The 14,468-nt window shown below is 56.7% G+C and overlaps 1 protein-coding gene across 1 annotated transcript; it reads right to left on the bottom strand.

The window, feature by feature from the left end:
- Window positions 1–9,048: 9,048 nt before the first annotated feature.
- Window positions 9,049–12,430, bottom strand: Cfl1 (cofilin 1). Its single transcript, XM_048360609.1, has 4 exons — window positions 12,206–12,430; window positions 10,144–10,451; window positions 9,931–10,007; window positions 9,049–9,730 (listed from the first exon to the last, which is right to left on the bottom strand). Exons 1-4 carry the CDS (start codon window positions 12,206–12,208, stop codon window positions 9,618–9,620), a joined length of 501 nt encoding a protein of 166 aa, XP_048216566.1. The 5' UTR covers window positions 12,209–12,430; the 3' UTR covers window positions 9,049–9,617.
- Between the last annotated feature and the right edge of the window lie 2,038 nt (window positions 12,431–14,468).

Consider the following 14,468-nt stretch of genomic DNA (forward strand, 5'->3'; position numbering starts at 1 on the left):
TTAAAAATGCAAAACAGGGCTGGGAATGTGGCTTAGTGGTAGAGCTGTGGCTCAAGTGGTAGAGCGCTAGCCTTGAGCAAAAGAAGCTCAGGGACAGTGCTTTCAGGCCCTGAGTTCAAGCCCCAGGACCAAAAACAAACACGTGGCTGGGGATATAGCTTGGTGGCAAGAGTGCCTGCCTCGGATACACGAGGCCCTAGGTTTGATTCCCCAGCACCACATATACAGGAAGCGGCGCTGTGGCTCGAGTGGCAGAGTGCTAGCCTTGAGCGGGAAGAAGCCAGGGACAGTGCTCAGGCCCTGAGTCCAAGGCCCAGGACTGGCAAAAAACAAACAAACAAACAAACACGTATATGTCAACATTGTCATCATGCTAAGCCTAGCAGATAGTTTCATTAATCTGATGGAGGGTATTTAAAAGCACTTTAAAATTGAAGCATTTCCTCTGAGATCAGGAACAAGTCCATTCTCTTTTATCACTGTATTTCCACTTAGTGCTCTGGAGGTTCACTAAGTACAGTAAAGCAAGGCAAGGAAATAAAGGAATAAAAACTAAAAGTGGCATGATTTTATATGTAGGAAAACCAGAGACATATACAAACTATTTTTCAGAAAAATCAAGTAAAGTTAGTTACTGGACACAAGGTAAATACATAGAAAAGCATTTTGTTTCTCTATCCCAGCAACTGTTACTAAACTTTAGTAGCTGAGTGATGGTGGTTCATGTCTGTAATCTTAGTAGGCTGAGATCTAGAGGATTGTAGTTTGCAGCCAGCCCAGGGCAGAAGAATCCTCAAAACTAACTCTAAAATGCCCAGCAGAAAACACTGGAGGCGTGGCTCAAGTGACAATGTCAGCTGAGCAAATATGAGGCCTGAGTTTAAATTCTAGTACTGCCCCTTCCAAAAGAGCCCAAAACTTTACCATAGAAGATAAAACTCCATGAAAAAAAAAGTTAAGTACCATTTAAAATAGAAAAAAAATCACTAAATGCCAAAAAAATTAAAAATCTAGCCAGAGCCAAGTGCTGGTGGCTTACACCTGTAATCCTGGCTACTCAGAGGCTTAGATCTGAGGATCGCAGTTCAAAGCTGGATCAGGCAGAAAAGTCTCTGAGACTCTTCAGCAGAAATCCAGAAGTGGAGCTGTGGCTCAAAGTGATAGAATGCTAGCCTTGAGCAAAAGAACTCAGGGACAGCACCCAGCCCTGAGTTCAAGCCCCACAACCTACCAAGAAGAAATCTAGGGCTGGGAATATGGCCTAGTGGCAAGAAAGCCTGCCTCATATACATGAAGCCCTGGGTTCAATTCCCCAGTACCACATATATGGAAAATGGCCAGAAGTAGCGCTGTGGCTCAAGTGGCAGAGTGCTAGCCTTGAGCAAAAGGAAGCCAGGGACAGTGCTCAGGCCCTGAGTCCAAGCCCCAGGACTGGCAAAAAAAAAAAAAAAAAGAAGAAGAAGAAGAAATCTAAGGTGTGCAGAAAAATAATTACACATTGCTGAAAAAAATTAAAAACCCAAGGAAATGGAAGGGTATTCCATGTTCATCAGTTGGAAGATTCAGTATTGTCAAGATAGCTATTTTTTCCCAGATTAACCTAGAGATTCAATATAATCTCAATCAAAATCCCAGTAAACTTCCTGCAGTAGACATTAGCAAGCTGAATGTATCTGGAAGTGGAAAGGACCTATAATAGTCAAAAGGATCATGATAAAGAACAAGAGCTGGGCATCATTTTAATCCTAGCACTGGGGTTACTGAGGGAGGAGGATCTTGAGTGACTCTAGCCCGGGCTGTATAGCAAAACCATATCTCAGCGCGCACGCGCACACGCACACACACACACACACACACACACACACACACACGACATAGCTGATATGAAGATAAAAAGCTGCTCCGCCTCATTCCTCACCTGGAAACACAAGTCTAGTGCACTATTACCCTACATATCTGTATCAGTGTGGCAAAGTAAAAATGACTAACAAGTCTTCAGTGCTAGTGAGGGTGCGGCACAGCCGGAACATTCATGCATTGCTAGTGGGAGTGTGAACTAGTTCAATCATCTTGAACAACTAGCAACGTCTACAAAAAAGCATACTCCTGCCTTGTCACCCAAGAGAAACAACTCTTCCACTCCCCACGCCCCTGCAAAAAAAAAAAAAAAGGAAGCAGGCAACAACATTCATGAGAGTTTTATTCTGAACAGCCAACAACTTCTCCCCAGTAGGATGGGAAGATAAATGAGGGTCAGGTCCCAGAAGAGAATAGTACACTGTAGTGGAAATGACTGAGCTACCCAGCAACATTAATGAATCACTATTGGTCAGAACTGGGTGTTGGTGGCTCATACCTATCATCCTAGCTACTCAGGAGGCCGAGGGCTGAGGATTATGGTTCAAAGCCAGCCCAAGCAAGAAAGTCTGTGAGACTCTTATTTCCAAATAACCACCAAAAGCTGAAAGTGGAACTGTAGTTCAAGTGGTAGAGCACTAACCTTGAGTACAAAAGCTCAGACTCAGAGTTCAAGCCAAAACCCAGCACAAAACTAAATAAACAAGCCAATAATCCTAGCTACTCAGGAGGCTGAGATCTGAGGATCACTACATGAAGCCAGCTCAGGTAGGAATATCCTCGAGACTCTTGTCTTCAATTAACCACTAGAAAACTGGAAGTGGCACTGTAGCTCAGGACAGGTTCCAGGCCATGAGTTCAACCTCCAGGATCGGCAAAGATAAATAAATAAACAAGTACACGGGAAATAATTTAGCTAGATAGATATAGATAAGCACAATTATTTAAAAATTAAATTTAGGGCTGGGAATATGGGCTAGTGGCAAGAGTGCTTGCTTCATATACATGAAGCCCTGGGTTCAATTCCCCAGCACCACATATATGGGAAATGGCCAGAAGTGGCGCTGTGGCTCAAGTGGCAGAGTGCTAGCCTTGAACAAAAAGAAGCCAGGGACAGTGCTCAGGCCCTGAGTTCAAGGCCTAGGACTGGCAAAAAAATTTTTAATTAAAATTAAAAAAAATAAAATTAAATTTAAAAAAAGAAAGGAAAGGGAAAGACAATGGAAATAACTCTCTAAGTGACTTCAAGGTCAATTTGTTCACAATAAAGAGCCAGGAGCAAGAGACAGGCACAGGTTTTCTTTCTGTGTAGGAGAAATCCCAAACTAGATGTAGGCCAGGCATGGCCTGGTTTGGGGGCCTGTAGACCAGTAGGCCTCATCAGAGGAACTGTCCCCCAAAGTGTGCCAAGAGCAGTCAGGGGAGAAAAGAGGCGGTGAGGTGTGGAGGGCTGGTGACCGTCTCTAATGTGATGAGCAGAAGGTGGGGTAGCGCCCAGTCCTCTTTTCTCAGCATCACTGCATAATGGCCTGGACACTGTAGGTTTCCTTACATTCAGGTTGAGACCAGAATACAAACAAAAGGGCTGGGGATGGAGCCCTTGCCTAAGGGAGGCCCTTGGTTCAATTCCCAGTACTGCCAAAATACTAGTAAATAAATGAAACAAAGCAAGGGAATTACTTATGGATGTGGAATTTGCATATCCTATAGCTTGATGCAAAGAATGCAAGGCTTAGTGCTTTGCTGGCCTTTTGTTGTTGGTTGTGGAGCCTGAACTCAGGGCTCAAGGCTAGCACTCTACCACTGGAGCCACAATGCCACTTCCAGTTTTTGAGTGGTTAACTGGAGAAGCGTTTCACGGGGACTTTTCCACCCCAGCTTCAGGTCTCAGCCTCTCAGTAGCTATGATTACAGGTATGAGCCACTGGCGCCTGGCTTTTTTTTTAATTCTTTTTTGTGGGTCATGGGGCTTGAACTCTGGGCCTGGGCGCTGCCTCTGAGCTCTTCAGCTCAAGGCTAGTGCTCTATCACGTGAGCCAAAGCGCCACTTCCAGCTTTCTGGTGGTTAATTGGAGATGAGGCTTACAGACTTTCCCGGCAGGGCTGGCTTTGAACCCTGATCCTCAGATCTCAGCCTCCTAAGTAGCTAGGATTACAGGTGTATGCCACCAGTGCCTGGCTTCAACTCCTTTTTAAGCTTTGGTGAAAGGTCCCTGAGGTGCCTTTCCCAGCTGAACACAAGGGCTGGGCAAGGGAATGGGGCTAGGAAACGTGAAACTAAGTTGAGGGCTAGGGAGGCAGCTCAGAGGTTGAGAACGGGGGCAGGGGAGGGGAAGGGAGGAGAGGAGGAAAGAGGGAGGGAAGGAAGGAAGAGGAGGAGGCCAGGAAGGAAGAAGGGAGGGAGGGAAGGAAGGAAAGGAAGGAGGGAGATTCAAATATGAACATGTCACCTTGCACATACAACCGACTTTAAACAAGTTGCTTGGCCTCTGGTGGCCCTGGCTGCGACATCAGAAAGCCGAGAGGCATTCCTTCCAACTCCGAGGATGGGAAGGTGAGAAAACACTTCATAATTATAACACGCTCCAGGCAGTGGCTTATCGCTCGTCATTGACTCTGAGCCACGAGGAAAGCAGCCCTGCCGCGGAGGAGCAGAGGCCTGCCTGGGGGGAGGCCAAGCAGCTGCATTCAGCCACCTCCAAGCCCCCACCCCACCCCACGGGCCTTCCTCCTCATCCGTCCGTCCGAGGGTCTTCCTGGAGACAGCTGCTCACGGTGGAGATGTCTGATGCAATCAGGGGACAAGGTTCAAAGCACAGCGAGGTGGCCTGGGGATGAGGGGGCGGCCATCCTCTGGGAGGCTTTGCCTGGGCAGGGGGTGGGGCGAGTCCAACCGAGACTTCGGGCTCTTTCACCACGCTTTGCCACTTAGAAGTGAGCGTCGTGGCGGGGCTGTCCCTCTCGGTCCCTCTTCTGCTGTCCGGGATGGGAAAGCCCAGGTGTTGGTGCCTTAAGGGCTGGGTGGGGGCAGGGTCAGGGAGGACGGACCAACCAGGTCCCGGTGGTTTGGCAGCACAAGGCGTTGATCTGGCTACGTGGCTCACTCCTATATGGAAAATGAGGAATAGTCCAGTCTCGTGAGGAAGGGCCTGGCGGGGCCGTTGGCGGCAGGCCAGGCATGTGGGTGAGGACTCTGAGCAGGTTCCTCCAGCCCCTCCCTAGCCAGAGCTAAGGCTTTGACAGCCGCAGAAGCTGAACAGGGGAGATGGCTCCATCACCCAGGAACTTTGCCAAGATGAAGCAGGAGCTACCAATATGGGTGCCACCTCTTTTCCTCACTGGGGACAAGCTTCAGTCCCATCCCTCCAGAGATCCTGAATTTCTTCTCCAGCTATTCCACGTGTCCAGGGTTCCTGATCTCTGAGCCCAGGACTGTGGAAAAGGGAGCATGGGGCTCAGAGTCCAGCGGGGGAACCAAGCTGCTCACACTCCTGTAGGGATTCCCTGGCCTCCTCCTCCTCTTCTTAAGTAGCTGAAAGAGGTTACAGTTCCATGCATCAACCTGGTCCTCTTTAAGAAGTTATCCCTAGTGCCAGGTAGCTCATGCCTGTAATTCTAGCTACTCAGGAAATTGAGATATGAGGACTGCAATTTGAAGACAGCCTGGACAGAAAAAAGTCCATGGGACTCATCTTTAATAAACTACTCAGAAAAAGGCAAAAGTGGCGCTGTGGCTCAAGTGGCAGAGTGCTAGCCTTGAGCAAAAAGAAGCTCAGGGACAGCTCCCAGGCCGAAAGTTCAAGCCCTACACAGTCGCCATATATGAAGTCTTTCTGCAGCACCCGACAGCCCACCGCACCTTGTGTTAAGACCATAACTTCTAGTCAGGCGCTGGTGGCTCACACTTGTAATCCCAGCTACTCAGGAGGCTGAGATCTGAGGATCATGGTTCGAAGCCTGCTCAGGCAGAAACATCTGTGAGATTCTTATGTCCAATTAACCAGCAAAATGTTGGAATTAGAACTGTGGCTCAAATGGGAGTGTGTGTGTGTGTGTGGGGGGGGGTGAAGACCACAACTTCTTGGAATACAGCCCAGATTCCAGCTTCATGAGAATGCCCTGTGTCCCCCTGGCTGGGATCTAGGATGAGTCAGGGCAGGGGAAGAGCTCCCAGTGGACTCAATCAAGCTCATGTGATCATCTCCATGAATGACCTGCGACTTGAATGGGAGGTGCACACGCGCCCTAGCATCTCACTGTCTCAGTATGCTCAGCTGAGGCTCCCAGGCAGGAACAGGAAGGAAAGCATCTCAGAGATTATGAGGAACTTGCTCAAGTCTGCAGATGAAGGACTGGCTGGTCACTGGCATGTCAGGGCTCAAGGCGGTCCCTGGGGAGCCTCCCTGGACTCAAAGCTGTCCATGCGGGTTGCGAGGTGGTCACATAGTGCACTGCTGTGCGGCTGGGGACTGGTGGACAGGGTCCTGTCCACTCCCTTGGGCAGTCCAGGACTTGAGCACAAGAGGACCTTTCTTCTAGAATATCACACCCACATCTGAGATGCCTGCCTGCAGACCGACTGTCATGTGCTCCCACAGTGCATGCAGGGTCAAGGGGCCCCCGGACTCCTCCCTCCCCATCGATCCACCCCCTAGAACAGGGCATGCCATGTTTGGTCACAGCCCTAACACCAGGGGGTGGGGCTTGATGTAGATTTATGGCTCTGATGGGGGTTTGTTCCCCAACAGGCATGAGGGATGATTATATCCTTATCTCTACTGCCCTGACACATCTGGGAACACAGGAAGTCCACTAGCTAGAGACGCGAGGACCTCTCAGGCCTGCCCTCTTCCTCTGCCTGTAATACTGTGTGTGTCCATGGGGGGTCACTCTGTACTCCTGCTGGCTGGAGGTGGGAGTCGCAGAAGCTCCAACAGGGGGTTGGGGAAGGAAGGAGAGGGTCTCAGAGAAGAGCAAAGGGCAAGGCTTGAGCTGCCCGCCCCCCGACTCCTGCCATCCACCTCCTAGGAGGGGCCTCAAATGTGCAGAGCTCTCCGAACGGCCGAGGGCGAGCACTCCTTTCTATGCCAGGGGCTTGAGGAGAGCCAGATGGGTCCTGGGAGAGGGCAGAGCTGTCTGCCCTCTGGAATATTCAGTGCTGGTGGGCCTGGTGGCACCCGTGCCTCCTCCTACAGGCTGGTCGAGTGAAGGCGATGGTCTAGCGTCAAGCGTGTGGGGGACGTGGGTGAGGGGTGGAGGTAACCTAGGTATGGTGCATGCCTCCTCTTCCTGCTAGAGGCTCAGCCCCTTCCAGAACCTTTCCACGACAAAGTCCAAAGCCCTCAGCTAGCCCTTTGGCAAGTCCTCTCCCTGTCTGTCTCTCACCCCAAGGCCCAGGTCAGAGGCCACTTCCTCTAGAAGGCACACTGGCCTGCATTCTGGGCATCAAGGTTCAATCTTCACTGGTTCCCTGTTGGATTTGGGGCTCACAGCCCCCCCAGACTCCCTCCCCTGTCCTCACCTTCCCCATGTAGAAGCCAGAAAGCAGTGGTCTCCCAGGACCTAAAGTGTCAGACACACTGCTACACGAGGGCCTCACCGGCAGCCGAGGCAAATGGTGGCCCACGAGCGCCCTCGGTGGCAGAGGGCGTTGGGGAGGCTGGACAGGTGAGAGCCATGGGCAACGCCAGCCCTCTGTTGGTTGCCCTAGGAGCTGCCGCACCAGCGGCCGTGGGCATTGGCTGGCTGGGAGAAAGCCGGCGGCATACAGAGGACAGGGTGTATACCAGGACCAGGGAGGGGCAGCCAGGGAGCCCTGCTTACTTCAAGTCCTGCTGGGTTTCCTCCTAAGAACCTCAATTGGGCAGAGCTCGGTAGACTCAACACTCCCTCGGAGCCCTAGTGTAGCCCTCCCTCTTTCCTGCAGGTACCCAAGGGTGCTAGGAGGGGGGCGGGGTAAGGTGTGCAAAGAACAGCTGCCTGCCTGAGGGGCTACAAGGCCCTCTCGTCTGCAGGCCACCACCCTGCCCCACAGGACTTGGTGCCCTAAATAAGGATTAGGAGCAGCCAAGCGCCAGGAAGCCCTGCTCTCCTTCTGTGAGCCCCTCCCCTTGTTCCCTCCAGCCAGAAATCCTTTACTACCAGTAGGGCTGAAGCCCATCCTCCAAACCCAGGCCCTGAAAAAGGGATAGGGCAACGGGAGCCCAGCTAGCCACAGGTCAAGCAAGCCAGCCCCATCCTACCCCCTGGCTTTAGAGACACTAGTCCCCCGCATCTGTCCTTCATAAATAAAGGACCTGATTTTGGAGCCAGGGGGCTGGAGAGCCCACTAAGCACCCCACCCTCCAGCAGGATGGAGAATGGGCCCTGTGCAGATGAAGGGAACCTTGCAACCCTTCAGTGGCGCAGCAATCTGCAGGAAGGTGACCAGACCCAGGGGTCATTCACCGTATCCCCTCAGGCCCCAGCACTGACCGGATCCTATTTTCCACACTTCCTGCCTCCTTCCCAGAGCCCAGGGGCTAAGAATGCAGCTTGGAAACTCCAGGGGTCCTCTCCTACTTCTGTTAAGACCAGGAGAGGTTTAGACACCACACTAACCCCACTTTATCCCACTCTAGACTTCACCTCCATCATTTCCTATGCCCAGTGGGCAGGCAAAAGCCCAAACAGCAACAACCTATTGGTAACACATGAAGAGTGGGGCTCCAGGGACCTGGGTCTGAAGTCCTCCACTCCACCTGGCCGGCCCCACCCTGAACGGACTTCCAGCAACATCTACAGTACAGAAGGCCAAAGGCCCAACTCGCCCTGACTCATAGCAGCCAGGAAACCTGGCCATGTCTCGAGTCAGCTATCCAGGGGACCCAACAAAACCTAAAGACGTGGAGAAAGTAGCTCAACAGCCCACACACCTGGGCCGGACTGAGCCGGGTACCCAGTGGACGTCACTCCCCATCCCACCTACCCCCTTGAGGTCCCATGAACACAGAAGCTACTTGTGTCCATTCTCCCCCAGTAGTAACAGCAGACACCCCCCCTGGGTTCAGCTGCCCCATTCAGCAGCTATTATGGAAGTAATTACAGTCTGTGCCCCGCCGGCTGGCTGAGGACAGGGTACAGGACAGCCAACAGCTCCTTCTCCCCTACCACCCTTCCAAGCCCCCCAGGCCCTACCCCTGGAAAATCATCCTGATGATAAGCCTTTTTATTGTTGTATCTTTTTTTTTTTAATTGACAGTCCTCACTGATCCTGCCTTCATGAATGGCCAAGACCAGAAGAAAAGGGAGGGGGACCAGCCGGCGCAGAGGATGGGGTCATCTCCACAACATTCCATTTACACACAGAACTAAACAGACAAGCACAGAGTCACTATTGCAGTTAGAAGTTGGCAGCACGGGATGGGAGAGGAACAGGTGGGGAGTAGGGGTGTTGTTAAAAAAAAATACATGCCTCCCCCCAAACTGGGTCAGGAGGGGGGGTGCATGGGGGGGGGGAAGACTTGGTCAGCTTCAACCCAAAAGGAATCAGAAGATCAAAAGCGGTTTGGAAAAGCCAGAACCGTCAGGGATGGGGAGGAGGAGGAAGAGGAAGGTCCATGGGGGTGAGGGGGCTGTTTGGCAACTGGGGTGAAGGGAGTACCCTCCCCCTGCTGGGTTCCCCCCCCCCAGCCCCTCTGGTCTGGCAGGAAGGGAGCAGTCTGCAATCCCCAAGGGCAGGTCTGGGGCTGCCAGACACTGCAGGCAGGGGCTGGAGGGGCTCACAAAGGCTTGCCCTCCAGGGAGATGACAGCACTGCCTCCCAGCTTCTCCGCCAGGGTGCATCGGTCCTTGACCTCCTCATAGCAATTTGCTTGTAACTCATGCTTGATCCCTGTAGGAGAGAGGGGAGCATCTGTGAGCAAGAAGCACAGTTCCTGTGTCTGGGAGGCAGCCATCAGAGCAGATGGGAGGGCAGGGAAGGAAGGTCTGGCCCAGCAAAGCAGGGGAGACTGGAGGGAGGAACCCCATCATTGTCAGGTACCCCTCCCTGCAGCCAGGGCTCAAGCACACAAGGGCACCACCATTACATACCTGTCAGCTTCTTCTTGATGGCATCCTTGGAGCTGGCATAGATCATTTTGCTCTTCAGTGGTGCACACTCAGGGGCCCTGGGGACAAACAAACCAGGGAACTTTTGTAGCAGTGGTCCTCAGCATCGAGTTCCCCACTGACAGGTACTTTGTGTCCCAACCCCCTCCCTTCAAACTGACACCTTTAGGAGTTCTTTTTGAAGGAGGAGCTCACCAGAAGATGAATACCAGGTCCTCCTTCTTACTCTCCTTGGTCTCATAGGTTGCATCGTAGAGGGCGTATCGGCAGTCTTTGTCGGGCAGCATCTTGACAAAGGTGGCGTAGGGGTCATCCACAGTCTGGCCCACATCACCTACCAGGATCTCCTTGCCCTCTTCCAGAATAATGTTTTTCTTGTCCTCACTCAGACAGAACAGCACCGCCTTCTTGCGCTTCTTCACTTCCTCTGGTGTTGAAGACTTGCGCACCTTCATGTCATTAAACACCTTGATGACACCATCAGAGACAGCCACACCGGAGGCCTGAGGAACAAGTCACACACACCTCATAAGAGAACTGTCCCCTGAAGCCCCTGCTTTCCAGTATTAGATCTCAATCTGGGTAACAAAAGGTACAGCTCTCAGCTCACCCTGGGAAAGGAGTCGCTAGTCCTCTTCAAGACAAGACTTTTCCCTCCCTATACCACTGCCAAAGAGAAACCAAAGAGGACATAACTCCTTCCACAACAGCCACGGAAGTGACCTCAGTCCTCTACTCAGCATCCTTACTGACTTTACAGACTACAAACTAGAGTTGTGACAAGCAAAATCCTCCCCTGAGCTGTGAACTCAGAACCCACTGGCTGAGCTCTTAAGAGAGTATTCAATCACGGCCTTTAGGAAGCAGAACCTCACAGAAACAAGACGACCCAGGCAGGATTCACTCTCCTCTTCAAACAGCAGGAAAACAGGATCTGGCGAAGATGCTAGACACTAAAAGGTGCTCTCCGCTGTCAGGGCCGCTCCACGCGATTACACAAACGACCCTCTCCCCGCGAGCCTCTTTCCCCAGGAGCATCAGGACCCTCGACTAGAACCCCGCCGGACAGCCTCTCGCCCTCCGCGAATGGTGCAGGACCCTGGAGGCCGCGGGCAGAGCCTGGCACGGCGGCACCCGGCCGGGTCTCGGCTCTGCCTGGCGCGGAGGGCAGCCCCCGCCGGGGAGCGGGCGCGATTGTCCACGGAGAAACATCCCCCCCCCCCCAGGATCTGCAGAGGAAGCGGGCCACGTGACCGTCGCTTCCGGAGTGGGTGGGGAGAGGTGGGCCAGGCCGGCCCCTTCCACGGGGGAGAAATCCGCACCCCGCGGGCCGCCGCACGGCCTCCACGCCCAGGAGCCGCCTTGCACAAGAAAGGAACTCGCGTGGCGCACTCGGGGCGGCAGCCCCGGCCAGTCACCCAGGCTGCAGTTTTCCCAGCCTCCGGGCCCCACATGTGAGGCGGAGCGGTTTCCGGGCGGTGCCGCCTGGGTCACTTCCCTAAACTCCACCCTCAGGGCCCATCCGGGCTCAGCCTGGCCCCCGAGGCCCGGCGGGTCTCAGCCCGGCCCCCGAGGCCCAGCCGGAGCCTCCGCGTACGCACGCGCGGCGCCAGCCCAGCCCGGGTGCGAGCACGGGCGCAGCGGGCGCCGGGGGCTCGCGGGCGGCCTCGGCGGGCCTCGCGCCTCGCAAACTGCCGGGTCGCCTGACACGGTGCACCCGCCGGGACCCGGGCGCCCGAGCATCCTCCGGGTCGGGCCGCCCCCGCCCTTCGAGGGCACCAGCATCCCTGCCACCTGCTCCGGCGAGCCGGAGCCGCCCGCCCAGGGAGGGTGACGCGGAGCGGGGATCGGCCCTAGGGTGGGGCGCGCGCCGGGCCTCCGCCGCCGCCGCCTCGGGGCTGGGTTGGTGCGCCGCGTGCTCCCGGGCGGGCGGGCGGGCGCGCCGGCTCCGAGGATGCGCGACGCCAGCGGCTCCGCGAGGGGCGCGCGCCCGCGCCCCTCCCCCACGGCTGGTGTCCGCGCGGGCGGCGTGGGGGAGGGGAGGGCGCCCAGGGGGCGCGCGAACGGCGTCCGGCCCGGCCCCGCACCCGCGGGCGCGCACGCGCGGCCCAGGGCCGCCCGCCGGTCGATGCAAGACCAGGGTCTGTGGCCTGGGGAGTGGGGGGGTCGGGAGTGCCGAGGTCGCCCTCTCCATCCTCGGGCGCACCAGGGACCCACCCCCGGCCGCCTCCCGCGGAAGCCGCGGCCTGACGCTCACCATGTTTCCGAAAGCGAGGGGAAGACGGCGCGGAGAGGCCGGGGACACCAAAGCTGCCGCAGCTGCTGTCGGAATCCGACTGAACGCGGCCTCTCCCGGCCCCTTCCGTTTAGTAGGAGCCGCACAATGAGGGGCGGGGCGGGCTTCCGGTGCTCCCAGCTCGTGCCGACGGGAAATGAAGTCCGAGGGTCTCGCAGGGCCGTCGGGCTCCCTGGGTAACCGCCGGGGGTGTCGCCTGCCTCCGGGCTCCGCAGGGCCTGCGGGGAAATGTAGGCCGAGGGGCGGGGCCGAGCGCGTAGAGCGAGCCTATTGGTGGGGCTCCCCGGGAACCGCTCCGGGGCACCGAGGGAGGTGCCCGGCGCTGGGCGCAGTGCCCTGGAAACCATCCTCGACGGAGCGGCTCCCGGTCCCACCGGGAAACCGTTGCCTAAAGCCCATCTGGCACTTTCTGGAAACCTGGTCTGAAATGGTGGATGGTTAGGATTTCGCTTCTCGGAAACAAAGCATTGACCTGGAATCGGGTCCTAAAGCAGGGAGAATCCCAAGTCCTCAGCGCTGGCGTCCCCGGTGCGCTGAGCCGCTCCGGCCATTGAGATGGGGTCGAGCCAGGCGCCAGGGCCCCCCCCCCCCGGTAAATCTAGCGACTTAGGAGGCCGAGGTCTGAGGATCGCCATTCAAAGCCAGCCCAGGCACTAAAGGCCGGGGGGCTTATCTCCAACTAAATCGCCCCAAAGCCAGAGGTGGAGCCGGGGAGGGACACACGGGAGGGGGGCACACTCGGGAAAGGCTACCGGAGGACCCGAAGGAAGAGCTTTGTTCGTTGACGGTCCCCGAGCTGAGCGAAGCACAAATGTGTGTTGTGCGCGCGCGTGCAAGACTTAGGTGCCCTTTGCCAGGCAGAGAGAAGAGGAAGACGAACCTAGTTACACCAAGCTGATAAATCTAGCCAGACACTCGGGAAAAACGGAGACACCATCCCTACGGGGACCGGAGCCTAACGTTAAACCGGGGGGGGGGGGAACTTCCAGGAAGACTTCCTCGGCCTACAACAACGACCCTCGCTCCGCTGCGGGGACGTCGGAACAATCGCCGCGAGGGCCTCGGCCCCACGCGCGGAATCGAGGGTGCGAGTGGGGGCGTCTCGCGGCGCATGCTGGGGGCTGTAGTCGCCCGCACGGCCCACCGTCCAAGCTCCGAGGGCGGCCGGGAGAAGCCGCGGGACGCCCCCTCGCCCGCCGCCTCCCCTCGGCGCCCCGGCCGGAGGAGAAGACTCGCCCCACCTTTTTGCGAGCCTCACGGTTTCCCAGAGCAACGGGGGGGGGGGGGAGGAGGAAGGGGCTTCGCAGTTACCCTGGAGACGCGATCCTTCCGCCCCCGGCCGCGGGATGCCCTAGATGTCCTTATTAGGACAAGAGACTGGAGGGGGCGGGGCCGGCCCCAACGCCGGCTCCGCGCGCCTTATAAGGCCGGGTCGGGAAGGGGGCGGGCCCCGGGGGCCGGGCTGGGGCGGGCCCCGGGGGCGGCGACTCGGCCCGCTCCTCGCCGGCTGGAGCCCGCCCACTGCCGGCCTTACAGCGGGTGGCCTGGGGCTGCAGAGCCCTTGTCGTCCTCCCCCCCCCTCCGCGACGAGACCCGCACCCACGTCACCACCTACACTGGTGCTTCAGCCCGGGACCCGTGTGCAAGATTTCGGCCTTCAACCTCCGAGAAAAACGAAAAGGAAGTGTTCCGTCTACTAAGCAGCTTCCTGGGGTGCCATCCCCAGCTTCCAGGACCCCTCGCGCCTCTCACAGGCCTTCCGCTTGTGCTTCTCTCTCTTGCACACACACACACGCACACGCTCACACGCACGCCCGCCCCTTTACGCCTAGCGTGGACCTTCTGTGCACGTCCCTGGGCTTGTCTGGTGCTCTCCCACTGCACACACACGCACACACGTGTCCCACGGCCCACCATGGCTTCTGCACTCCCTCCTCCGCCACTCCGCTCTTGCCGTCCCTACTCTCCTTCCCGGAGGTCCCATCTGCAGATGCGCTCGCGCCCGCGGGGCCCCCCTCCGACCCTCCCCGAGCCCAGCGGGCCGCCGGCCAGCTCCGCGGGGGAGAGGCCCACGGTGACCGGCTTAGGAACCTGGGGGCCCACCCACGCCGGGTGACGGCCCTCCCGGCCGCGGGGGGCGCTGTTCCCCTCCGCGGAGCGGCCCCCACCCCCAGCCCCGAATCGAAGGCGAGAGGAAGGGGCGGGGCGGAGCCTCGACGGGGCG

The sequence above is a fragment of the Perognathus longimembris genome, chromosome 13, assembly GCF_023159225.1.
Source record: "Perognathus longimembris pacificus isolate PPM17 chromosome 13, ASM2315922v1, whole genome shotgun sequence".
Taxonomy (NCBI): Eukaryota; Metazoa; Chordata; class Mammalia; order Rodentia; family Heteromyidae; genus Perognathus; species Perognathus longimembris.